At 50.5% G+C, this 25,818-nt stretch overlaps 1 protein-coding gene across 2 annotated transcripts; it reads left to right on the top strand.

Moving 5' to 3' along the window:
* Positions 1–3,926: 3,926 nt before the first annotated feature.
* On the top strand, positions 3,927–10,015 carry LOC137441070 (moesin-like). Of its 2 annotated transcripts, XM_068137988.1 has the most exons (6): positions 3,927–4,469; positions 5,052–5,180; positions 5,576–5,795; positions 6,339–6,416; positions 9,112–9,344; positions 9,854–10,015. In XM_068137988.1, the coding sequence occupies exons 3-6, from the start codon at positions 5,769–5,771 to the stop codon at positions 9,861–9,863; spliced, it is 348 nt and encodes a 115-aa protein (XP_067994089.1). In that variant the 5' UTR covers positions 3,927–4,469; positions 5,052–5,180; positions 5,576–5,768; the 3' UTR covers positions 9,864–10,015. The 2 variants fall into 2 exon arrangements, 1 of the variants encoding a protein (XP_067994089.1); XR_010987331.1 differs by lacking the exon at positions 9,112–9,344.
* Positions 10,016–25,818: the final 15,803 nt, after the last annotated feature.

The raw sequence follows: 25,818 nt of genomic DNA, 5'->3' as shown, positions 1-25,818 counted from the left end.
GGAAATGGGGCAAGGGTCAGGTGTAGACCAGTCCCGGGAAACATGGGAGCAACAAGGGTACCCAGGGATATACCCCCGGACAGTCCTCTGGGGTTGCGTGTTGGAGGCACAATACGCAGGATAAGGATAAGGCAAAAAGGAAAAGTAGATTGTGGGAGAGATCTTAAGGGTTTGGTTTTTTTTTAAGCTTAGTTAGATCGGCTCCGGGCGGGCCTGGAGCCGGGGCCATTAGGGTAGGGGGCTGCACGTAGAGCAGCCGGAGCTGCAAGTCAGTGTTTGCACCAGCACCTGCGGTAGTGCGGCGGGCAGAGCAGGAGCTGCTGCGGGGAGAGCTGTAGTGGCTGAGCTGTGCCCACCAGGGACTGGTAAAGGGTCAGGCCCAGGAGGTGGCTAGGCTCAGGTTGGAAGAGGGTTACCAAGGTTCCTAGAGGGGGTGTGGAGAGCGAGTTTTAGGGAAAAAGGGGAAAGGTTTAAAGTCCCGGTAGCTAAGGATGTTAAATTGGATGAAATGGAGAAATAATTCGTGTCAATCAGGGTGCATAGGATCCAGGCCGGCCGTTCGGTGAGTTTTACCTGGGTAGGGGTCCTGGCTACGGGGTGCCGGAATTTCACTGTGGATGAGGATTCTGGCTGGTAGTCAGGTGGTCTTCACAGCCCTGGAGGATTCGGGCTGTGAAGGGGCAGCGTTGTTTCTACGGTCTGGGGGCTGTGGAGACTGGTCGTCCGTAGGGATCGGGCGACGAGCGCTGCGTCCCGGTGTCCGGCGTCCCGGTGGTGTGGGGCCCGGTCTCGGGGTTTTGGTATCCTGCGGCCCGGTTTCTGGAGGGGCCGGGGCCGTGGGGGCCCGCGCCGCGGTGGCGGTGGCGGGTTTGACGTCCTGGTTTCCGGGGTTCCGGCGGTGGGGGACCCGGGTTCAGGAGTTATCCTGCGGTCGGTTCCTTAGTGGGACTTGAACTGTGGGGGCCCGTGGCGCGGTCACGCTCGCGGGTCTGACGTCCCGGTTTTTAGGGGGGACCTCGGTTTGAGGGACCTGCTTCGGGAAGGTTTTTTTTCCGTGGTTTCAGGTCTCCGCAGGAGGGCAGGGACCTGGGCTGCGGCGGGTGAGGGTTTTTTTGCGGTTGGACTTTGCAGGGGATCGGCACAGTGAGGGGGGGTCGGTCGTTCGCAGGGAGCCGGCTAGTGGCTCGGAGCTGGCGTTTCAACTGCCGCCGCTCGGTTTTGACCCCCGGGCAGAGATTAGTGATCAGGAGAATGGGACAAAAGCAAGTCATCAGAACTCCCTCCCATTCCCATCTCAGAGAGCGCCTTAGGGATCATATTATAGTATTGGGATGATGAGTTGAGAAAAGGGAGCCAAGCGTTGAAAAATGTTTTAGTAGGGAAGAAGCTGAATATGCTGCTGTTTGGATTAGGGCTTCACACCCTACCCCTGCTCCCGTATTTAAGGACAAAGACAAGGAAAAGGCAAGACAGGCTGGCATGAGAATATGGGAGAGGTAAAATCAGAGTGGGGGGGCCACCAAGAAATCAGAAGTGGCCTAATCAAGATCCTCAGTGGGACCATCAACAGCTTCAGGGGAGACAAAACATGGGACAAGGAATTGAAGAAGCTGTGCCCAGAAATTTTGATAAAGCCTATAGTGAGTATCAGAAGAAGCCACCTATGGAGTGGATGGTAAGATTAAAGAGAAGTTTGCAGCTCTAATCTGGAATAGATCCCAGTTCTGCAGCTGGGGTGATACTTCTCAGGATGCAGTTTGTGGCAAAACCATAGGTAGATATTAGAAATTGGATTGGCAAGACAGAGGTTTAGAGGAATCACTACATGAAGCTCAGAAGGTGTTTGTAAGGAGGGATGAAGAGAAACAAGGCAAAAGCTAGAATGTTGGTAACTGCTGTAAGGGTACTGGTGATTATGGATAGAGAGGAAAAAAGAGGTAAAAGTCTTATATGATAAATTAGCCCTCAATAGTAATATTAAATGGAGTCCAGAAGATGATGAGTGATTGGATAAATAAAAAGAATGTTGATTGATGCTCTGTTTTAAATTTTCCTGACATGGGCAAATCATTTGATCTTTTTGTACATCTATATGGGGTGTTGACCCAGGACTGGACTGGAAGTAAAAATCCTGTAGGGCATTGTTCCAAGTTACTAGATTCTGTAAGTAGGTGAGGGCCAATTTGCTTATCAGCGACCTTTATTAGTAGAGGAGGCCCAGAAAGCAACTTTTTGTTTTGTTCTAGTCTCAGATCCCACCTTTAGGATTCCTGATGTATATGGGATTGAAGCTGGGGGTAAAGTGTTAATAACAACTTGGAAAGAAGAGTCACTAATTCCCCCTGGGAGGGATCTTTTCTTGGTTTTGTTAGCAACAGATACAGCTGTCCGTACTGCACAACAAGGGTGGACACATGCTTCGTGAGTAAAAGGACCACTTCAGGAATACCTCGGTTTGAAGGCTCTGGAACTAGCGAGACAAACCCACCTTTTGAAACATCTGAATCTGCATTGCAAGAAAATACCAAGGATTTCATTCTGTGTATAAAAGATCCTGGGACTTGATGTCATTGGGGATGGGTAAAGTGTAATAGTAATGGTAAACTGGTTATTTAGAAGAGCGATGGTAAATTTTTCTGCTGCACTATAATGATGTGCTGTGAGTGTGTGTGGTTATAAATGTATGCTGTTGTAGTTATAATTTGAAGTGATTAGGACAGAGGATTCATCTGTGTTCTTTGTGTTAAAGTACCAGCGGGGTCATGGCTCAGTTGGTAGCGCATCAGACCCTTAATGGGAAGGTTGTGAGTTCAAGCCTGCAGTGGGCAGTAGTCCCTGAGGAGGTCATGAGGTTTGTGGTGACAGGTTGGACTTGATGATCTTTGAGGTCCCTTCCAACCTTAGGAATACTGAATTACTGAATTAAACTGTCTTCAGCTAGTGGGACCACAGAGACTGCAATACAGACAGCCAACATGCAACCAGAGTTAAAGGACTGGTGGATCCATCCACTGAATGGACTGTGGTACCCCAAATGGAGGATATGAGGATCAGAATAGGAGTGGTAATGGTCCTTGCCTGAAAACATCACAAACTAGAAACAGGTCAGGGTTCGAAATTGGTACAACCTCCCTGGGCAAGGGAAGGAAACACTGTCCGAGCAGAGCATTGGTGGGATTGAAGGAGGCGAGGCCGGGTAGACCTCTGCAATTGCCACAAAGAAGATATAGAACCATGGCTGTGGGCAGCAACCCCATAGGCCATGTGAGTGGAGTTGCAAGTCAAACCGGACTCCTAATTCCCAGGATTAACCGCTCAGAGGGAGAAACGTGTCACCCAGATAGTACCTATTAAAGTAAAAGAGGAAGTATTTTCAGGCAAGGAACACCAGTTGTTACCGCATTCCCTTTACCAGGAAGTCGAAATTGGGAATCCTTTTGCTGGTTGTAGAGGTTATTATGGCTCAAGCCAAATGTAGTAAAAAAAGAAGGGGAGGGATTGTGAGAAACTGGTTATAATATTTGGCTTTCGCAAGGGGAATTACTGGGGACTGTGGGGCTTGATAGTTGGCCTGGATCGTTGGGCTGGAATGTTGGGCTGATGGTCTGTATTTTTTGGGGTATCTGGAAAAAAAAGGTGAGGTGCCAACATGTCTGAAGACTGGCCAGGTCAAGAGTGCAGATTTTGTCTCAGTCTTGATGGAGAGGGGTGAGAGTGTGTTGGGGACTATATGAATATGTATATTTTAATATATTAATATGTATGTTTGCTGTCAGTTCACCTCGTGTTGTTAGGGTGCACCTCTAGCAAACTCGCTCTGCGCCCAGCGCTGTGTTGCCTTTATTTTATAATGAACTGGTTATAAATTTTCAGCAGTGAGTTCATTTCTCACACTGGGATCTCAAGGCTTTGCAGTGTGTGTGTCTGCTAAGGGTGTCTCTGGAAGCCAGGTGATTGGGAAGGCACTGGAGGCATCATGGGGCTGTCCAAGCTCACTCTGATTCCCAAACTACATGGTTTTCCTGTAGAGGAGTGGGCCACAGAGTTCCACCCGCACCGTGCCCAGCTGGATGTCTGACCAGGCTGCCAAGTTGCAGGCCCACGTGGAGAAGTTGCCTCAGATCGGAGAGAAGTTGAGTGAGGGCATCATGGACAGGAATGCAGTCAGCAAGGCCCTGCTTGAACTCCCTGAGGAGAATGTAAACGTAAATGTGAGCAGGCTGGAAGGTGAGGTGAGCCAACCGCACAAAGCCCTCCAGGAAAAGACAGAGGCTTTGGGGAAGGCAGAAAGAGCACTGAAGAGGACGGCGAAGGAGCTGGAAGCTCAGCAAAAGAAGCAAGAGGAAGAGCAAGCTGATAGCATGAAGAAGGCAGCAGTGCTGCAGCAACAAGTGGCTCAGCTGCAAGAGGAGAACCTCTCCCTCTGCCAGCAGCTGAGCCACTTGCAGCAGGGTGGCCAAGAAGGCCAGGTGAGCGACGCCTTTCCGTGTGAGGCCGAGAGAGTAGATGAAGAGGAGAGGGGCGCACTGCCCAGATTTGTTGTGGGGGTGGTGGTGCTGCAGAAGGTTTGGGCAAGCCTTGAGACACACTGCTGCCTCTGGACATGTGTGTCTGTGTATCTCCTGTCAGCACCCTGGGCTCATGCAGAGCATTTGACACTGTCCCACACAGCATCCTTGTCTGTAGAGTGAAGAGACCTGGCTTTCTAGGGGTGGCCCAGTGGGTGGGGAAGGAATTGTCTAGACAGTCAGACTGCAGAGCTGCGGTCAGTGGTTGGTGTCTGGGAGGCGCTGGTTATGCGCACTTGCAGCGCAGAAAGCCAGTGGCATCCTGGAGTGCACCAGAAGCAGTGTGGGCAGCAGCAGCGGGTGAAGGGAAAGGATTCTGCCAGCACAGATCAGATATGGAGCTGCTCAAGCAGCTCCAGGGGAGGACCACAAAGATGATTGGGGCTGCAGCTGTACCCCTGGGAGGACAGGCTGAGACAGTTCTTGATGTGCCTGGATTGAGACACCTTCATTAATAAGCGATGACATTTCTTGTTTCCCTAGAGAAGAGGGGGACAGCTGCCAGGACACCCTGAGCCTGCCCTCAGCCGCCTGCAGCTAACAGAAACCTCCAGTGCTTCTGCCTGTGCCTGCAGTGACCTGAAAGAAGAGCTGAAGGAAGTTAGGGACAAGGTATGCAAAGTCTCTGAGGGGCAAAGCAGTAGCCTGAGGGCAGCATCTGGATGGGCAGGAGTGAGGCAGCTATGCTCTTTGGAGCCTCACTTCTGCTCCACCACTGTCCAGCGGCCGTGGCCAGGATGCCATATTGCACCCCAGGCACTCCCAGACGTCTCTGGGCTTGGCTGTTCCCTCGCAAGGTTTTTCTTCTCTGGGTGCCTGCGCTCAGGTGGTGCCGAGTTGCCCGGCAGCGGCCTTTGGGGGAAGGAAAGTCCTCTTTTGCTTGCCTGTGTCTCATCAGCCATTTGCTATAAGAGCTATCAGGCTTTTGAATGGCCAAGAAGGACAGGTGAGTGACAGTAGGCATCAGACCCCTGTGCCTAAGGCAGGCTGCTTTTTCCCCACATCAGATAGGCAAATTGACCATGGAGCTGCAGTTGGAGTCCCAGGCACGCCAGCAGCTCGCAGCCAGGAATCAGGAGCTGCAGTTGGAGTCCCGGGCACGCCAGCAGCTCGCAGCCAGGAATCAGGAGCTGCAAAGGCTGCTTGTGACTCTTTGAAAGGAAGCAGTGTGAGCAGAAGGCACAGGCACGGAGAAGAGAGATGGAGCTTATGAAGAGGATTGAGCAGGTGAGTTATGTTCCTGTGGGATGTGTGTGGCTGTGGCCCCGTCTGTGAGGTGTTCTCTTGGGCATCTGCTTTCTTGGGCAGCCTGGTGGCTTTGGTGCCATGGAGGGAAGCTGTAAAAGGCTACCTCTTCTCTTTTAGTTGGAGGCATCTGCAGGCAATGCCCTGAAACTGCTTGAAGCCTCCAGCTCCTTAAAGCTCCGAGCCAAGGCGCCCGCGGAGAGCCGGAGGGCGTCGGGACCGACCCATGTAGGGCTGTGAGCTCCGGGACGGGCTCCTGACGCTGCCGAGGAGGAAAGCAGGCAGTGTCTGTACGCTCGGTGTCATGTACTTCCTAATCCTCCCAGATTCCTCCATCGGGCTGGAGCGGGAGCAGAGGGGGGAGCTGGAGGCCAGCCAGCCGCCTCCCGGACCTCGCAGCCGCCCCGAGCGAGCCACCGACGGCCGCTAGGTTGCTCCTCTCTGTCGTGCCGTCGTGTCACCACCCACCACCCCGCCCCCCAAAAACTCATCTTGTCCTTCTGTCCCCCTTTCCTTCCCGGGTAGGACACGAGGAAACACATCATCATGACGCTGCTGGACACCCAGCAGTCCTACGTGGAGTCCTTGCGCACCTTGATGCAGGTAAGGTGGCAGGGCCGGGGGTGGTGACGCCCTCCCCTCCCCCTTGCCTCCTCTCCCCCCGCCCCAAATGCCTCGTGGTGTGTAGCCCTCCCTTGCTTGACCCCGTCCCCCCCCACCCCCAGGTCGCAGCCCTCAAGCTGTGGGTCCCCTGCCAGCAGCAAGGTGGCACAGGAGTAGGTTGGGAAGGGGTGGCAGCGCGGGCTGGTGGGGGGTGGTGGGCATCAGGGTGGCAGTGGTGGCAGCAGTGGGGTATAGGGGTCACATCTGTCCCCCCAAATGAAGCCTGCAACATTCCTGGTGGGTTGTCATCTGGCAGGTGGTGTGTCCACAAGCCCCTTCCAGTGCTTGACGCCAGCCCCCAAAGCTCTCTTCAGCAACCTCATGTCCTGGTTGCTGATGACCCTGCCATGGTGGGAGACCCTTTACACCCCCAGTACCCATATGCCGTCCCCCCCCCCCCATTTTCTGCTCAACTTTACCATCTTCAGCCATGGGCTGAGGCTTCTTCTCCAGTCCTGGGTTGTACTTTGTTTTGATTAAGCTGGTTCCAAAGCTCCCCCTGGAGCAACCTGGCCCCAGGGCCCACCCCACGTTTGAGATGTTAATGAAGGTGTTTCAGGTTGATGGTGGTCAACGCCCTGGAGAATTAGGTCAGGCGTGGCTTAGGTGTGGGTTGTCCAACCACATGTCTGCAAGTGGAAACACCAAGAGAAGCAGAGCTCTGCTCTGCTCCATAGAAAGTAGTGTCTGCAGGACATCTGCTGGGCATGGCCCTTAGAATCTCAATCCCAACACCCAGCCAGGCTTTTCCCATGGTGGACCCAGAGATCATAGTATCATAGTATCATAGTATCAGTCAGGGTTGGAAGAGACCACAAGGGTCATCTAGTTCCAACCCCCCTGCCATGGGCAGGGACACCTCACACTGGATCAGCCTGGCCAGAGCCTCATCCAGCCTGGGCTTAAACACCTCCAGGGATGGGGCCTCGACCACCTCCCTGGACAACACATTCCAGGGTTTCACCACTCTCATGGGGAAGAACCTCCTCCTCACATCCAGCCTGAATCTCCCCACCTCCAGCTTCATTCCATTCCCCCTAGTCCTATCACTACCTGAGATCCTGAGAAGTCCTTCCCCAGCCTTCCTGTAGGCCCCCTTCAGATACTGGAAGGCCACAATTAGGTCACCTCTGGGCCTTCTCTTCTGCAGACTGAACAGCCCCAACTCCTTCAGTCTGTCCTCACAGGAGAGGTGCTCCAGCCCTCTGATCATCCTCATGGCCCTTCTCTGCACACCTTCCAGCACCTCCACATCCCTCTTGTAACAGGGGCTCCAGAACTGGAGGCAGTACTCCAGGTGGGGTCTCACCAGGGCTGAGTAGAGGGGGAGGATCACCTCCCTTGACCTGCTGGCCACACTTCTCCTGATGCAGCCCAGGATCTGATTGGCTTTGTGGGCTGCAAGCGCACACTGAGAGCTCATGTTGAGCTTTTTGTCCACCAGCACCCCCAAGTCTCTCTCCTCAGGGCTGCTTTCCAGCCAGTCCCTGCCCAGCCTGTATTTGTGCCTGGGATTGCCTCGACCCAGGTGCAGGACCCTGCACTTGCTCTTATTGAACTTCATGAGGTTGGCTTGTGCCCACCTCTCCAGCCTGTCTAGGTCCCTCTGGATGGCCTCCCTTCCCTCCAGCGTGTCTGCTGCACCACACAGGTTGGTGTCATCAGCAAACTTGCTGAGGGTGCACTCAATGCCACTGTCCATGGCACCCACAAAGATGTTGAACAAGACAGGTCCCAGGACTGATCCCTGAGGGACTCCGCTTGTCACTGGCCTCCACTGGGACATGGAGCCATTGACAGCCACTCTTTGGGTGCGGCCATCAAGCCAGTTCCTTATCCATCTAGTGGTCCACCCATCAAACCCATGTGTCACCAGCCTGGAGACCAGGATGTGGTGCAGGACAGTGTCGAAGGCTTTGCTCAGGTCCAGGTAAACGACATCAGTTGCTCGCCCCTCATCTATTAATTTTGTCACCTGCTCATAGAAGGCAGCCAGGTTGGTCAGGCAGGATTTGCCCTTGGCAAAGCCATGCTGACTGTTCCCAATCACCTCTTCACTATTCTTTTGAGAGAGTAGTGACTCCAGGAGGATCTGCTCCATGATCTTTCCAGGCACAGAGGTGAGACTGACTGGCCTGTAGTTCCCTGGTTCCTCCTTCTTACCCTTTTTGAAGATGGGGGCAATGTTTCCCCTTTTCCAGTCTGTGGGGACTTCACCAGATTGCCATGACTTTTGAAATATAATGGAGAGGGGCTTAGCAACCTCATCTGCCAGTTCTCTCAGTACCCGTGGGTGTATCCCGTCGGGTCCCATGGACTTGAACACTTTCAGGTTCTTCAGGTGATCATGAACCTGATCTGCACTTAAAATGGGCAGTTCTTCCTCCCCGTCCCTGGCTTTGTCTTCCATAACATCAGGAGATGCTTTACCAGATGTTGTTGCAAGAGGGAAGGACCCTTTGAGGCTGCTCCTAGTGCAGATGTTGGCTTGGGGGTGCAAGGGGACCCCAGCTCTGGGGCTTATCCAGGCAGGGTTTAGGGTCTGGTGGTGCCCCTGATGATCTTGGCATGGATAGAGGCTGTCCCTTGGGCTGTGCCTTCATCTGAGGTGGGACAGGAGGCACGTCTCTTTTAGTTGGAGGCATCTGCAGGCAATGCCCTGAAACTGCTTGAAGCCTCCAGCTCCTTAAAGATTATAAAGCTGGAGCAGAAGAGTCAAGCTCTGGAGCAGGAGCTGGAGAGGGCCCGGAGAAGGCAGAAGGAGACCGAGCAGCAACTGGCCTTTGAGAAGACAGCTAAAGAGTCCTTTATGGAGCTTTGTCAGATGAGCGAGAAAACCATCAGGAGCCTGCAAGTGGATTTAGAACTGTAAGGGCAAATGTTTTCTCTTTGTGCCCACACAAGACACTGGGAACAGTTCTCTTGACAACCCCTGAGGTACCAGAGCTCCTCAGGCCCATCTGGGGGATGCTGTAGCCAGTTTCTTGTCAGCATTTGCTGTAGGCCTTTTGTCTTCCCGCACGTAGGGTGGGAAAGAGGAGCTCCCTTTCTGCTGCTGCTGTCCTCCCTCTTGGGACAGACAGGCTGGAAAAGGCAGAGGGGACAGAAGAGGAGCCTGTGAGGCAAAACATCCTCTCTCAGCTGCTGTGCTGACGGTGCATGGCCAGGCTGAGTATGCACTGGGAGGAGAGCAGGAGCCAGGGTACTCTCCACCTTCTAGCAAAGGTCCCCCAAAGCCAGAGCACAGGTCACTCGGATGCCTAAGCAGCAAGACATGGCGGGGGGGGGGTCTCAGAAGTCTCTGTTCATAAGTTTAAGAGCAAAATCTGGGTCTGCTGCCGTAGAACTAACTCTGGATTTTGCTTTTTCTCTCCCAGCCACTCATGAAAACACAACCAGATCTGCTTGGGCTTCTGCCTGGACATCTCCTGCTCTTTCACCACTTGGAACTGATGTTTATTTTTCATTTATTGGCACTGATGTCATTTTGATTTGAGCTGACTACAGGTTGTCAACCACAATAAACTATTTTACCCTGAGAGGAGGTGGCTGTGTGTTTCCATCTACATCCCAGGAGACTAAACCAGTCCTGCTGCTGGAGACACCTGGGTATCCCCGTCAGGAAATCCAGCAACTATTCCCCTGCTCTAGAATGAGACTGAAGCTCTCCTTCTTCTGGTGTGGTTTGGTGCTGTTGTTTTGGTGGTGTGGTTTATTTTTTTGGCTTTAGTGGTGTGGTTTGGCATTGTGGCTCGTGGAGTGGGTCCGGTGGAGTGGTTCGGTGGTGAGTTTTTTGTGTTGTGGTTCTTGTGGTGAGATTCTGGTGGTGTGGTTCTGGTCTAATGGTGTAGATCTGGTGGTGTGTGATTGGGAGAAGTGGTAGTGGTGGCTGTGGTGGTGGCAGAGCCAGCAGCAAGCTGCCCGTGTGCTGCAGCCGATCACCATGCAGAGGGTCTGGCGGTTCATCATGGGAAACTAAACCAGTTGTGCTACTGGAGACACCTGGGTATCCCTGGCGTTCTGGGGACGACGGAGGTGGGAATCAATACGGCTGATCAATGTGATCTAGTATTGTTCCTTTATTGCTCCATCATTGTTCCGTTATAAAGCAAGCATAGTGCAAAGCAGACAGTAGAGCTGACAGGCTAGTAAGAAGTGCGCAGAAGAAGTGCGTATTAAGAAAAACTTTACAACTTATATAAGCTCGGGGGGCATTGCTGGCATGGCTTCATTGGCCCCTCACGAGTGACCACACACTGTACTACTGTGGATTATTGGTTAACATGTGGGATTGTTGATATACGTGTGTGTCCTGTTATTCCCAGATAACTCTCTATGTTTATGGCTACCAGGGCCCTGCTTTGGTTACACAGTGCAGGCACAGCACTGTTCTGCTACACTGCTAGCCACTTCCGCAGTCATGCTGGGCACGGCCTACCACCATGTCAGGCTCTAGGCCTACACTGCCAGATTGCTCATACTGCTTGTTACAACCATTACCACATGGCAGGAAATCCAGGCTCTCACATCACACTATGGTCCCCCCTTGCTTGCCCTCCCTCACTCTCTGCACAGTTTCCTGATATGATTTCATGGTGGGACCCTTGTCCTAGGGACATTTTTGCCTGATGAAAAATTCCAGGTAGGAAAGGGGAGGAAAACACCCTTAGATTCATCAAAATGCTGTTAGCTGTTGGTGATCCTGCCTGTGTCCTGATGGCCAAGCTGGCCAACAGCATTCTGTCTTGCACCAAGCATTAGTGTGGCCAGCAGGACCAGGGCAGGGATTGTTCCCCCTGTAATCAGCAGTGGTGAGGCAGATCCTTGATTGCTGGGTTCATTTTTGCCCACCCCTCCCCCCTCCTACAAGAAGAACATTGAGGTGCTGGAGTATGTCCAGAGAAGGGCAGTGAGGCTAATGAAAGGTCTTGTGAGGAGCATCTGAGGGAACTGGGGTTGTTCCGCTTGGAGAAAAGGAGGCTGAGGGGAGACCTGGCTTTTTACAACTTCCTGAAAGGAGGTTGGAGTCATGTTGGGGCTGGTCTCTTCTCTCCAGTAACAAGTTTTGGTGAAGGCACATTATGATGATACTGAATCTTGTCCCAGCTTGTGGACAAGTTCCCCCTCCTTCAGGAGGAAGACAAAAGCCAAGGCATTAGCAAGGCCAGCATGCACCCAGCGCATGCAGTGCTTGGGCTGACACCAAGTATGGGCATAATTCTAGCTTCATGCTTTCTATAGGCTGAAGCCAGTTGTTTATGAGAGTGCCCATTGGTCAAGCCCAGCCTTGAGGAATCTATAAGTATCACCCTAGTTGGTAAAGAAGTTGCCCCCTCTTTCACTTTGTCTCTGTGCTTGCTTGAGAGAGCAACTCTTGAGCTGCAGCCTCTGCCATTGAGCTTATTGTTTTTAGCTTCTGTTATACATGCACGCATACTGAAAGCCTCTGCATCGTGAGAAGCACAGAGGGAGGACTTCACTGCGCCTGAGGAGCCCAGCATTGCTACAGCCAGTCGTACCGACCGGGAGAGCCCACCGTGCCACTGGCGGACTGGACCAACCCCTGAGGGTAAGATCTGCCCAGTTGCCGGGGAGAAGGGACTTGATTGATACCGAGTCCACGTATGCCGAGCCCCACCGTAGCGGGAGAGGAGCCGCCGTGTGCCGCTCTGAGCCCTGTGAATCTCAGGGAAGACTAAAGCATTGTTCGTGCCTATGCTGCACCGAACCCGGGACCACTCTGACCGTCCTGCTATTCCTTTAAGCTCAGTAAACGAGAATCCGCCGCCTAACGCAGCTGCATTCTCTCCCCGAGGGTGTTTGCATCAGCCCCAAGAATCGCCGTGGTTGGGCCGACCCCGTAGCTTTGCTTGCTGCCGTGTCTTCTGAGCCCACCTACCAGCAACCGTCGTCCCGCCCTGCCGTGCGAGCCAACTCCAAGAGCCGACCCCACGGGCCGACTCCGACCAGGACTGATCCCTGTTGTCTGGAGGCAATCGACCGAGTCCTGAAGGGAACCTGCTTCTGTGCTATGTCCAGGTTTCATTATTCCCTCTTCCCTGCTGTGAAGAGAGGAAACAGTAACCCAACGCCACCGTCCAACTTGACTAAGAACCAGTCCAGCGGCAGCCGTCTGCTGGCCCCCCACCTTGCTACAAACAACAGCTACTGAGTACCTTCCACGTGTTTTCCATCCATTAGCACTCAGTTCAAAGTATCCGCGTCTAGCAGGGTAATCGCTGATGCATAGAAAGATTGTAATATTGCTGTGTATAGCCAGAAGCCGCCCGCGTCCCTCCATCTAGTGGCCAAGCGGCGGAACTGCACCCTTTGTTATATAAATATAGAAAGGGTCTATAGATAGTTCAATTAAGTCCTAATCATAACATTAAGCCACTTGTGGAATGTATTTCACGAACGTGCACTAGAACATGTATATAAGTTGGTGATTCATTGGTTATTAATAGTTTGATACTTAATAAAAATAATATTTTTATTATTAATATTTCATATTAATAAATTTAATAACCTCTTCACCACACACGTTATAGGACGAGGGGATTGGATGTGGCACTTGGTGCCATGGTCTAGTAGTCATGGGGTCTTGGGTGACAGGTTGGACTTGATCTTTGAGGTCTTTTCCAACCTTGTTGATTCTATGATTCTATGAGAGGAAATGGCCTCAAGTTGCAGCAAGGGAGGTTTAGACTGGAGATGAGGAAAACATTTCTTCACTGAAAGGGTTCTCAACCACTGGCACGGGCTGGCCAGGGAGATGGTTGAATCCCCATCCCTGGAGGTGTTTAAAAGGCACAGTGCTGTGGTGCTGAGGGCCATGGTTTAGCACCAGACTGGGTAGAATTAGAGCATGGTTGGACTCTATGATCTTAAAGGTCTTTTCCAACCAAAACAATTCTGTGTGATTGCACAGCCCCAGGACCTGCCACTTGACAGGACATGCAAGAGCTGCAGGGGTTGTGAGAAAGCTATCAGGTCTGCAGTGCTGCTCCTGCTGCTTCCACGTGGTTGATGCCATTTTGGTTGTGTTTAAATCCTCACGTGTGCCACGAGGTATGGGGATCAGTGAGTCATTATGAAATCTGATTTTTATAAGCACCTATTGCAGGTCTGTTGCCCTAGGGAATTCTGGAGTCCCCCCCCTGCCCCTTGTGGGCTATCTCCAGCTTCATTGCCTGTGTTCCTTTTTTTTTTTTCCTTACAGTTTAAAGTGCTGTTTGTTGTTTCTAGATTTTTCTGTACACAGTGTTTAAATTGTTACTTGTTCCTGCTGGTGAGAGATCTGGCCCACGACCGAATATCTCGAACCTGTAAATAGGTTTTATTTAATATTTATTGTGGGATTTTTATGACTAACAAAGTTAATGTTTGTATCAATCGTTGCGCCTATAGGATATCAAATAGCCTTTTCACCGATCATAACACACAAGAGCCACCTTTCTTTCAGATTTCCTACTCCTGGGCCCCAAATCCCCTCAGTCTGGGGTGTGGGCTGCAGGGCTGCTCAGTGGTGGTGAGTGATGGACACAAGCTGGAGTGAAGGGGAGACTGTAAAATAAGAATGGGTGAAGCTGAGTGATCACAAGCCTGTGTCTGGCTGAAGCTGTAGAGCTGTGTGACAGCTCAGCTTCAGCATTCTGGGCCCCTCAGTTTAGGAAGGACATCGAGACACTTGAACGTGTTCAGACAAGGGCAATGAGGCTGGGGAGAGGCCTTGAGCACAGCCCTGTGAGGAGAGGCTGAGGGAGCTGGGGTTGCTTAGCCTGGAGAAGAGGAGGCTCAGGGGTGACCTCATTGCTCCCTACAACTACCTGAAAGGTGGTTGTAGCCAGGAAAGGGTTGGTCTCTTCTCCCAGGCAACCAGCACCAGAACAAGGGGACACAGTCTCAAACTGCGCTAGCCTAAGCTCGAGGTGAGGAGAAAGTTCTTCACTGAGAGAGTCGATCGCCATTGGAATGTGCTGCCCAGGAAGGTGGTGGAGTCACTATCCCTGGAGGTGTTCAAGAGGGGATTGGACATGGCACTTGGTGCCATGGTCTAGTCATGAGGTCTGTGGTGGCAGGTTGGACTCAATGATCCTTGAGGTCTCTTCCAACCTTGGTGATACTGTGACACTTAGCATCTTCAAGACTTGGCTGCTTTCTTCAAATTCAAAGTGAATTTCAGGGTCAAGAGAGATTTTTTTCCAGTCCATTATTCTAGGGGGCATCCTTCCTTTGTTGTTTCTTATCCCAAAATTCATGAAAACCAGAGGGCTGGAACCCCTCTACTATGAGGGCAGGCTGAGAGAGTTGGAGTTGTTCAGCCAACAGAAGGCTCCAGGGAGAACTTAGAGCAGCCTTTCAACACTCAAAGTGACCTATAAGGAAGATGGGGACAGACTTTTTAGCAGGGCCTGCTGCGACCAGGCAAGGGCTGATGGTTTTACACTGAAGGAGAGGAGATCTAGACTGGATATAATTAAACATTTTGCATTGAGGGTGGTAAAACACTGGTCCAGGCTGCACAGAGAGGTGGTACATGTCCCACCCTTGAACATATTCCAGTTAAGGCTGGATGAGACTCCGAGCAACCTGATCTAGTAGAAGATTACAGAATCACAGTACCAGGTTGGAAGGGACCTCCAGAGATCATCAGGTCCAACCCCGCTGCCAAAGCAGGATCACCTAGGGTAGTCTGCACAGGAAGGCATCCAGGTGGGTTTGGAAAGTCTCCAGAGAAGGACACTCCACAACCTCTCTGGGCAGCCTGCTCCAGGGCTCTGGCACCCTCACACCAAAGAAGTTTCTCCTCCTGTTGAGCTGAAACCTTCTGTGTTCAAGTTTGTATCCTTGGTCCTTGGCTTATTACTGTGCACCACCCAAAAGAGCTTGGCCCCCTCCACTTGACACCCACCCCTCAGAGACTGAGAGACCTTGATCAGATCCCCTCTTAGCCTTCTCTTCTCCACACTAAACAGCCAGACTAAACAGCTCTTCACAGGGCAGATGCTCAAGTCTCCTAAGCATCCTCAAGGCTTTCCATTGGACTGTCTCCATCAGGTCTCTGTCTCTCTTAAACTGGGGAGCCCAAAACTGGACACAGGATTGCAGCTGTGGTCTCAGCAGGGCAGTTTTGTATCATCAGGAACTTGCTGAAGGTACTCTCAATCTCCTCATCCAGGTCATTGATAAAGATATTGAACAAAGCTGGGCCCAGTACTGATCCCTGGGGAACACCACTGGCCACAAGCCTCCAAGTTGACTCTGTGTCACTGATGACAACCCTCTGAAATCTGTTATTGAGCCAGTTTGCAATGCACCAATCATCTGTGCCATATTTCTTGAGCTTTTCTTTGAGGATATTATGACAGACATGAGGATATTATGACAGTATCAAAACCTTTACCAAAGTCAAGGTGTATGACATCTACCCATGTGGTCACTGTTTCATAGTAGATATCCCTGCTCAGTGTGACGAAGGAGGAGTAGCTGACCCTTAAATGTCCCCTCCAATGCAAAGCATAGTAAGATTCTGGGTCAAGGCCATCCCAGGCACTGATACAGGCTGGGCAGGGACTGGCTTGAGAGCAGCCCTGAAGAAAAGGCCTTGGGGGGTGCTGGTGGATGAGAAGCTCAGCAGGAGCCAGCAGTGAGCACTTGCAGCCCAGAAAGCCAAGCAGAGCCTGGGCTGCATCAAGAGAAGCACAGCCAGCAGGTCGAGGGAGGTGATTCTCCCCCTCTACTCCACTCTGGTGAGACCCCACCTGGAGCACTGCATCCAGTTCTGGAGCCTCTATTACAGGAAGAATCTGGAGGTTCTGGAAGGTGTCCAGAGAAGGGGATGATCAGAGGGCTGGAGCTCTTCTGCTATGAGGACAGACTGAGGGAGCTGGGGCTGTTCAGTCTGGAGATGAGAAGGCTCTGAGGAGACCTTATTGTGGCCTTCCAGTATCTGAAGGGGGCTATAGGAAAGCTGGGGAGGGACTTTTCAGGGTGTCAGGGAGTGATAGGACTGGGGGGAATGGAACAAAAATAGAAATGGGTAGATTCAGATTGGATGTTATGAAGAAGTTCTTCCTCATGAGGGTGGTGACACACTAAGCCTCATCCCTAGAGGTTTTTAAGGCCAGGCTGGATGTGGCTGTGAGCAGCCTGATGTAGTGTGAAGTGTCCCTGCTCATGGCAGGGGAGTTGTAACTGGCTGATTCTTGAGGTCCCTTCCAACCCTAACAATTCAATGATTCTATGATATTTAGGATTATTCCAGACTATAGCATCTCACCCTACATTTCAAGGTATTGAGGATGATCCTAAATAATGATGGACTTAAAATCTCTCTTTTCTCTGATATTTAATATGAATTTTGAGAAAGCAGCAGTTGAGAAGGTTGAAATTGAGCTGTCACAACCCTCTAGAGCTTCAGACAAATAGGATTATCCTAACTATCTTGACATTTAGAGTGAGAGGCTACAGTCTGAGCCGTTGTAAAAGTCACTTCATCACCCAACTTCATCGCCCAAAAGACCAACTTAGGCATATCTCAAGTCAAATGCCTTCTAAATTCGGGAGATTGGCAATACAAAGGAAGATTCAGACCTGCTTCCAGACACTGAACACATCCACCACCTGCAGTTCCTTTCCACTCCACTGCCTGCTCAATATGCAACTTGTGCTGCACATGTTGACCAGGGTCATGCCCAGGCAGGAAAACTGTTTTCTTTTCTAAACTTCTGCTCTGTCCAGGGCTTCTCTCCTCATCTGGCTTGGAGAGATTAAAATTCCACCTCGGTGCTCACCTCTGCAGGTGCTTCCTTCCTTGCTGCAGGGGCCTGCAAGCTGAAGGGGGGTGTGAGCTGGAAGTATCTTTGCATTTGGGGTTGGACTACCTGACCTTTAATGGTCCCTTCCAACCCAGTGCACTTTATGATTGTATGAAATGATGGCTACCAACTCTCTGTAAATCCATGCCTGAGGAGCAGGCCCAAGGTCCTGCCCTTGGGTCACAACAACCCCAAACAAGAGTCCAGGCTTGTGGCAGCGTGACTGAAAAGCTGCCTGGCAGAAAGAGACCTGGGGGTGCTAATGGACAAGCAGCTGAATAGGAGCCAACAGTGTGCCCAGGTGGCCAAGAAAGCCAAAGGCCTCCTGGCTGGGATCAGCAATGCTGTGTTCAGCAGGAGCAGGGAGGGGATTGTCCCCTGGGACTCAGGTCTGGTCAGGCTAGACCTTGAGTATTCTGTCTAGCTCTGGGCACCTCAGTACAAGAGATATGTGGAGGTGCTGGAGCCAGTGCATAGGAGGAAAGGAAGCTGTGAAGGGCCTGGAGAATAAATCTGGTGAAGAGCTACTGAAGGAGCTGGGGATGGTTAGTTTGGAGACAAGGAGGCTGAGGGGAGACCTTGTTGATGTCCACAACTACCTGAAAGGACATTGTGGGGAGGCTGCTGCTGGTCTCTTCTCACAGGTAATTTAGTGATAGAACCAGGAGGGACAGGCCTCAAGCTGCAGCAAGGTAGGTTTAGACTGGACAGTAGGAAACATTTTTTCATGGCAAGAGTGGTCAGGCACTGGAATGTGCTGGGCAGGGAGGTGGTTGAGTCCCCGAGCCTGGATGTGTTTCAGGGTGGTTCAGATGTGGTGCTTCGGGATACTGTTTAGGGGTGAACCTTGCAGGGTATCAGTTGGGCTTGATCCTGAGGGTCTTTTCCAACCTGAATGTTTCTGTAATTATATGATAAAAACATCAAACTGACAGTTGCAAAGAATTGGCTTATTTAAGGCGAATTCTACTCCCCAGAGCACTTTCACCCTTACACATAACTCTTCCCCCCTCACTGCACACTGAATCAAAGCATCTGGTGTCTTCTGAAGCTTTGTAAAAGACTCCAGAATGACCTTGGCCCCCACAGGAGTCCTCTGCCCACGAGGGGACACACAAGGGCATTTCTGGAGGCTCCTTTCAACCCCTAACACCCCGTGATCCTGTGACATTTAAGCAGTTAATTGCACCCCTGCATCTGATGGTGTAAGGGCTCAGCACAGAAATACATGGACCTGTTGGTGTGAGGCCAGAGGAGGACACAAAAATAATCCAAGAGCAGGATGCCCTCTGCTGTGAGGCGAGGCTGAGAGAGTTGTGGTTGCTCCACCTTCAGAAGAGAAGGCTCTGGGGGGACCCTCTGCTGGCTTGTCAGTACTTAAAGGGGGCCTGCAGGAAAACTGGGAGAGGCTTTTAACAGAGCCTGTAATGACAGGAGAAGGGGTCATGATTTTAAACTAAAAGAGAGGAGGTTCAGACTAGACAGAGGAAGACTTTTTTTTTTTTTACAGTGAGGGTGGTGAGACCTTGGCCCAGGTTGCCCAGAGAGGTGGCACATGTCCCATCCCTGGAACCATTCCAGGTCAGGTTGGATGAGGCTCTGAGCAACCTGATCTAGCTGAAGGTGTACCTGCTCACTGCATAGAGGCTGGATTAGATGACCTCTAAAGGTCCTTTCCAACCCAAAGCATTCTTTATGATTGTGTAGTTCTGTGATTCTAAGGACATTTATTAGAATAAACCTTTATTAGAATAAACCTTTATTAGAATAAACCAAACCAGGTTGGAAGAGACCTTCAAGATCATCGTGTCCAACCCATCAACCAATCCAACCCACCTAAACAACTAACCCATGGCACCAAGCACCCCATCAAGTCTCCTCCTAAACACCTTCAATGACGGCGACTCCACCACCTCCCCAGGCAGTCCATTCCAATGGGCAATCACTCTCTCTGTGTAGAACTTCTTCCTAACATCCAGCCTAAACCTCCCCTGGTGCAGCCTGAGACTGTGTCCTCTTGTTCTGGTACTGGGTGCCTGGGAGAAGAGACCAACCTCTGCCTGTCTACAACCTCCCTTCAGGTAGTTGTAGAGAGCAATAAGGTCACCCCTGAGTCTCCTCTTCTCCAGGCTGAGCAACCCCAGCTCCCTCAGTCTTTCCTCATAGGGCTGTGTTCCAAAGCCCTCACCAACTTTGTTGCATTTTCTTCCTTCCACAGCACTGGTCCCTATAAAAAAAAAAAAAAGACATTATAAAATGAGTTCTGCAAAGCCCCTGGGCTGAGCCTGTATCTTAATTGCCACTGACCCACATATATGCCTGGTCAGACCTCCAGATCTGGTCGATGGTAGGCTGAACATGAGCCTGCAGTGTGCCCAGGCAGCCAAGAGGGCCAGTGGCATCCTGGCCTGCATCAGGAACAGTGTGGCCAGCAGGAGCAGGGAGGTCATTGTGCCCCTGTACACTGCACTGGTTAGGCCACACCTTGAGTCCTGTGTCCAGTTCTGGGGCCCTCAGTTTAGGAAGAAGGTTGACTTGCTGGAACGAGTCCAGAGAAGGGCAACTAAGTTGGCAAGGGGTTTGGAACACAGCCCTGAGGAGAGACTGAGGGAGCTGGGATTGCTTAACCTGGAGAGGAGGAGACTCAGGGGAGACCTTATTGTTCTCTCTACAACTACCTGAAGGGAGGTTGTAGACAGGTAGAGGTTGGTCTCTTCTCCCAGGCAACCAGCACCAGAACAAGAGGACACAGTCTCAGGCTGTGCCAGGGGAGGTTTAGGCTGGATGTTAGGAAGAAGTTCTACACAGAGAGAGTGATTGCCCATTGGAATGGGCTGCCTGGGGAGGTGGTGGAGTCACCATCACTGGAGGTGCTTACGAGGAGACTTGACAGGGTGCTTGGTGCCATGGTTTAGCTGATTATGTGGTGTTGGATGATAGGTTGGACACGATGATTTTGAAGGTCTCTTCCAACCTGGTCTATTCTATTCTATTCTATTCTATTCTATTCTATTCTATTCTATTCTATTCTATTCTATTCTATTCTATTCCATTCCATTCCATTCCATTCCATTCCATTCCATTCCATTCCATTCTTTAAACCCAAAATCACCAAGAGAGGCTTCTGAGTTAAACAGGACATCAATGAAAAGTCCCAAGCAGTTGGCTGAGTTCTCCCAGGAGTAATTCACCTCCTCTGACACTGCACAGGTCATGGAGCAAGCTGTCCTCAGCTGCCTGTGCTGTCAAGAAAATTATTTCTAGAGTGCTAGAAACCTGGCATGCCTCCAAAGAGGGGATCAGGATAAGATGAATTGTGTCCATTGGGAACTAGCATGAACCTTAGAGCAGATGTCAGCAGTCAGATGAGATTTATCCTTAGCCTGATGCTTGGCATAGAGGTTCTTCTCTATTGATGTTTGGTCTTGTTATAAACCAAGCTCATTAGCTGTTAATCTTAATTGGGGTATTAGCATCAGAGCATGGTCCTATCTAACACCTATGCCCAAGATGATTACAGAATCACAGAGTCAGAATCACAGAAAACATCCACTTGGAAGAGATCTCAAAGCTCACCCAGTTCAACCTTTGACCCAGCACTGGAGGGTCAACACTAAACCATGTCCCTAAGCACCAGCTCCAGAGGCTGCTTAAACACCTCCAGGGACAGTGACTCCACCACTGCTCTGGGCAGCCTATTCCAATATTCAAGGACCCTCTCTGTGAAGAAATATTTCCTAATATCCACCCTGAACCTCCCATGGTGCAGCTTGAAACCATTTCCTCTGGTCCCATTGCTTGACACCAAGGAGAAGAGGCGGCCCCCTCCTCCGTCCAGCCTCCCTTCAGGGAGCTGTAGAGAGCAAAGAGGTCTCCCCTCAGCCTCCTCTTCTCCAGGCTGAATACCCCCAGCTCCCTCAGCTGCTCCTCACAGGCCAGGTGCTCCAGGCCCTTCTGCAGCCTCGTTGCCCTTCTCTGGACATGCTCCAGCACCTCAAAGTCCTTCCTGTAGTGAATGGCCCAGAACTGAACACAGTACTTGAGGTGTGGTCTCACCAGTGCTGAGTACAGGAGGATGATCACCAGCCTGTTGCTGCTGGTTAGGATGCCATTGTCTTTCTTGGCCACCTCGGCACACTGCTGCCTCATGTCTGTCATGGACTGTCAACCAGAACCTCCAGATCCCTCTCAGAGTCACACTTGTCCAACCACACATCCCCAAGTCTGTAGCTTTCCATGGGGTTGTTGTGACCCTGGTGGAGGACCTGGCACCTGGCCATGTTAAACATCACACAATTAGCCTTGGCCCATTGGTCTAACCTCTCCAGGTCCCACCGCAAACCCTCCCTACCTTCTAGCAGATGAACACAGCCACCCAGCTTGGGGTCATCTGCAAACCTACTGAGGGTGCACTCAATCCTCTCCTCCAGGGGATTACACTTGATATCTATTATTTACCTAAATTGCTTTAAGACACTTCCAAATAAAACCCAAGAAGCAAAAGGGCTGAAAGTGAGAATTTAAAATACATAAATGTGGCTGGTTAGAATTATTATTTTTTTCCCCTTGTCTCTTTTCCATTAGAGGGAACATTTTCATCTTGGGATTTGCACATCATTCACAGAAATCACAGAAGCATTCAGGTTGGGAAAGAACCTCAGGATTACCAAGTCCAACCTACAGCCCTACTCGAAGGCAACTAAACAACTTCCTTTCACAGAAAGCAAAGCAAACCTTCCAAGCACACTGTCTGCTCTGTGGTTGCAATCAAAAGTCAGCCCAAAAGCCCCTGAATTGGACTCATATTGTTAATAGCTGTGGCACAAAGACACTTCCCCTCCCCACCACCACCCCACCCCAGGCATTAAAGAGGTTATTCCAGATAATAAAAAGTAAACAATGAAACTTCAAAGAACAAAATGAGCACCGTGCAGCAACTCTCATTTATTTGGATTGCTGGTAGAGGATTTCTCCTTACAAAAGAGTTTCCATTACCACATGTAGTCTGGTTAATAGCCTAAGCGCCCTGGCTTACCTTTAGGAGACTTAGATAAGCTGAGAGATCTTTCTGAATAGAAATACTCTGATCATCCTTTCAACATCTTCCTTTTTCTCTTCAAAATTATCTTGGCCAGTCTAAGGAGATTGACTTTTTTTCTGGTTGCTGATTTCCTGGTGGCACTTTTGAACACCTCTCTCCATGGCTGTGCTGGTTAAAATCTGTAGGAATAAAGGAATCATGGAAGTTGGAAAAGACTTTTAAGATCATCAAGTCCCACAGGCAATCCAACCATGCCCACTAAACTATGGCCCAAAGTGCTATGTCTACACATTTTTTGAGCCCCTCCAGGGATGGTGAATCCACCACCTCCCTGGTCAGCCTGCTTGACAACTCTTTCAGTAAAGACATTTTTCCTAATATCCAATCAAAAAATCACATCCTGAGCTGCATCAAATGGCCAACAGGTTGAGAGAGGTGATTCTGCCACTCCCTCAGCTCCCTCAGTCTCCTCTTGTAAGTGAGATGTTCCACTCCCTTAATAATTTTTTGTGGCTCTGAGCAACTCCTCTGTTATTCTACCTTTTAGCTTGATCTGAGGTAGGAACATATGATTTGTGTTCTACCTAGTTTGCCTCTGAGATCTGGCCAACCTTACCTAATTTTGGGTTGTAATTGACTACAGGCCTGGTTCTGCTGGTTTTCATGCTCAGGGACTTTTCCCTGCTCTAGCTATGTTGGAGACCCAGAGGAGCCAGGGCTGTCACAGAATCACAGAATATTAGAGGTTGGAAGTGACCTCCAGAGATCACCAGGTCCAACCCCCTGCCAAAGCAGGGTGACTCAGGGCAGTTTGCACAGGAATGCATCCAAGTAGGTTTGGAAAGTCTCCAGAGAAGGACACTCCACAACCTCTCTGGGCAGCCTGCTCCAGGGCTCTGGCACCCTCACACCAAAGAAGTTTCTCCTCATGTTTATTAGAATAAACCTTTATTAGAATAAACAAAACCAGGTTGGAAGAGACCTTCAAGATCATCGTGTCCAACCCATCAACCAATCCAACCCACCCAAACAGCTAACCCATGGCACCAAGCACCCCATCAAGTCTCCTTCTGAACACCTTCAATGACGGCGACTCCACCACCTCCCCGGGCAACCCATTCCACAGCGCAATCACTCTTTCTGTATAGAACTTCTTCCTAACATCCAACCTGAACCTCCCCTGGCGCAGCCTGAGACTGTGTCCTCTTGTTCTGGTACTGGCTGCCTGGGAGAAGAGACCATCATCAGCCTGTCTACAACCTCCCTTCAGGTAGTTGTAGAGAGTGATAAGGTCACCCCTGAGTCTCCTCTTCTCCAGGCTAAGCAACCCCAGCTCCCTCAGCCTCTCCTCATAGGGCTTGTGTTCCAAACCCCTCACCAACTTTGTTGCTCTTCTCTGGACTCGTTCCAGCAAGTCAACCTTCTTCCTAAACTGAGGGGCCCAGAACTGGACACAGTACTCGAGGTGTGGCCTAACCAGTGCAGTGTACAGGGGCAGAATGACCTCCCTGCTCCTCCTGGCCACACTTCTTGATGCAGGCCAGGATGCCATTGGCCCTCTTGGCTGCCTGGGCACACTGCAGGCTCATGTTCAGCCTACCATCAACCAGCACCCCCAGGTCCCTCTCTGCCTGGCTGCTCTCTAGCCACTCTGACCCCAGCCTGTAGCACTGCATGGGGTTGTTGTGGCCAATGTGCAGAACCCGGCACTTCGATGTGTTAAATCTCATGCCGTTGGATTCTGCCCATCTGTCCAGCCTGTCGAGGTCTCTCTGCAGAGCCTCTCTACCCTCCAGCAGATCAACTCATGGAACATAGGGAAACTGTGCAGCTCCCTGGCTCCTTCTGCTAGCTCTGCAGGCCAGCTGTCAGGAAGACGTTCTGCCCTTCTAGTAAAAATTGAGGCAAAGAAGGTGTTAAGTATCTCTGCCTTTTCCTTATCCTTGGTTACAATGTTCCCCTCCGTATCTACCAAGGAGTGGAGGTTTTCCTTCCCCTTCCTCTTACTTTTAATGTATTTATAGAAGGACTTTTTGTTGTCCTTCACAGTAGAGGCCAGTCTAAGCTCCAAGTGTGCTTTTGCCTCCCTAATTCTCTTCCTACAAGACCTAGCAACATCCTTAAACATTCTGTGGGTTGCCTCCTCTTGCTTCCAAAGGTGATACACCCTCTTTTTTTCCCTCAGTTCCATTGTTGAGCTGAAATCTTCTATGTTCAAGTTTGTATCCACTGCTCCTTGGCTTATTGCTGTGCAGCACCCTCACTTGGCCCCCTCCACTTGACAGCCACCCCTCAGAGATTGATAGACATTGATCAGATCCCCTCTCAGCCTTCTCTTCTCTACACTAAACAGCCCCAGGGCTCTCAGTCTCTCTTCACAGGGCAGATGCTCAAGTCCCCTAAGCATCCTCCTGGCTCTCCCTTGGACTGTCTCCATCAGGTCTCTGTCTCTCTTGAACTGGGGAGCCCTGAACTGGACACAGGATTGCAGCTGTGGTCTCCCAGGGCAGAGCAGAGGGACAGAAGAACCTCCCTAGCCCTTCTGGCCACACTTCTCTTGCTGCACCCCAGGATCCCATTGGCTCTCTTGGCCACAAGAGCACATTGCTGTCCCATGCAGAACTTGTTGTCCACCAGCACTCCAAGGTCTTTCCTCCGTGGAGTTGCTTTCCAACAGGTCAGCCTCTACCCTGTACTGGTGTATATTTGCCACCACCCTGTAACTAGGACTGACACAAAAAAGATTAAAGCAATAAAACCCAAACCAGAGCATCTTCTTGCAGGGTTGGTTTTTGCTTTTGGTTCGTTTGTTTTTTTTCCCTAATGGTCCAAAGTTTCCAACCAGGATTTCCTTGACAGTGTAGAGTACATTTTCAGACTTTGCTCCTTAATGGGCTACATCTGCTTAATGTAGTTGTGCATCTGAACTGAGTGTCTTGTCAGGCACAAGCACAGCCAGAACTGCACTCAGCACTGCTCACTTTCCCTGGAATCAGATAAACTCAGCCCAATAAATTAGTTTTACTGCTCTCGGTATCAGCCTGTTATCAGTGTGAGTGATTTAGTCTGGGCTTCCCAAACTGCCCCCATACCTTCTTTTCTTTCTTTATTTAGTTAGGCTTTCTCTCTCTCTTTTTCTTTCCTTCTTTCTTTCTTTTCTTTCTTTCTTTCTTTCTTTCTTTCTTTCTTTCTTTCTTTCTTTCTTTCTTTCTTTCTTTCTTTCTTTCTTTCTTTCTTTCTTTCTTTCTTTCTTTCTTTCTTTCTTTCTTTCTTTCTTTCTTTCTTTCTTTCTTTCTTTCTTTCTTTCTCTCCTTCTCTCTCTCTTTCTTTCTCTCTTTCTTTCTTTCTCTCTCTCTTTCTCTCTTTCTTTCTCTCTCTCTTTCTTTCTCTCTCTTTCTTTCTCTCTTTCTCTGTTTCCATCTTTTCCATTCACAGTCACACTTTTCAGAAGCACAGACTTTTCAGAAGCACAGACTTTTGC

The sequence above is a fragment of the Melanerpes formicivorus genome, unplaced genomic scaffold (assembly GCF_026170545.1).
Source record: "Melanerpes formicivorus ecotype bairdi unplaced genomic scaffold, bMelFor1.0.p_v2 SCAF_1, whole genome shotgun sequence".
Taxonomy (NCBI): domain Eukaryota; kingdom Metazoa; phylum Chordata; class Aves; order Piciformes; family Picidae; genus Melanerpes; species Melanerpes formicivorus.
Note: the sequence above shows the minus strand (reverse complement) of the source record. Positions and strands in the feature narration are given on the sequence as shown.

Coding starts and splice junctions, on each gene's coding strand:
- LOC137441070 (XM_068137988.1), top strand. CDS start 5,769: ATGGAGCTTATGAAGAGGATTGAGCAG. Junction 5,796..6,338: donor TTATGAAGAGGATTGAGCAG/GTGAGTTATGTT, acceptor CTTCCCGGGTAG/GACACGAGGAAACACATCAT. Junction 6,417..9,111: donor CCTTGCGCACCTTGATGCAG/GTAAGGTGGCAG, acceptor CGTCTCTTTTAG/TTGGAGGCATCTGCAGGCAA.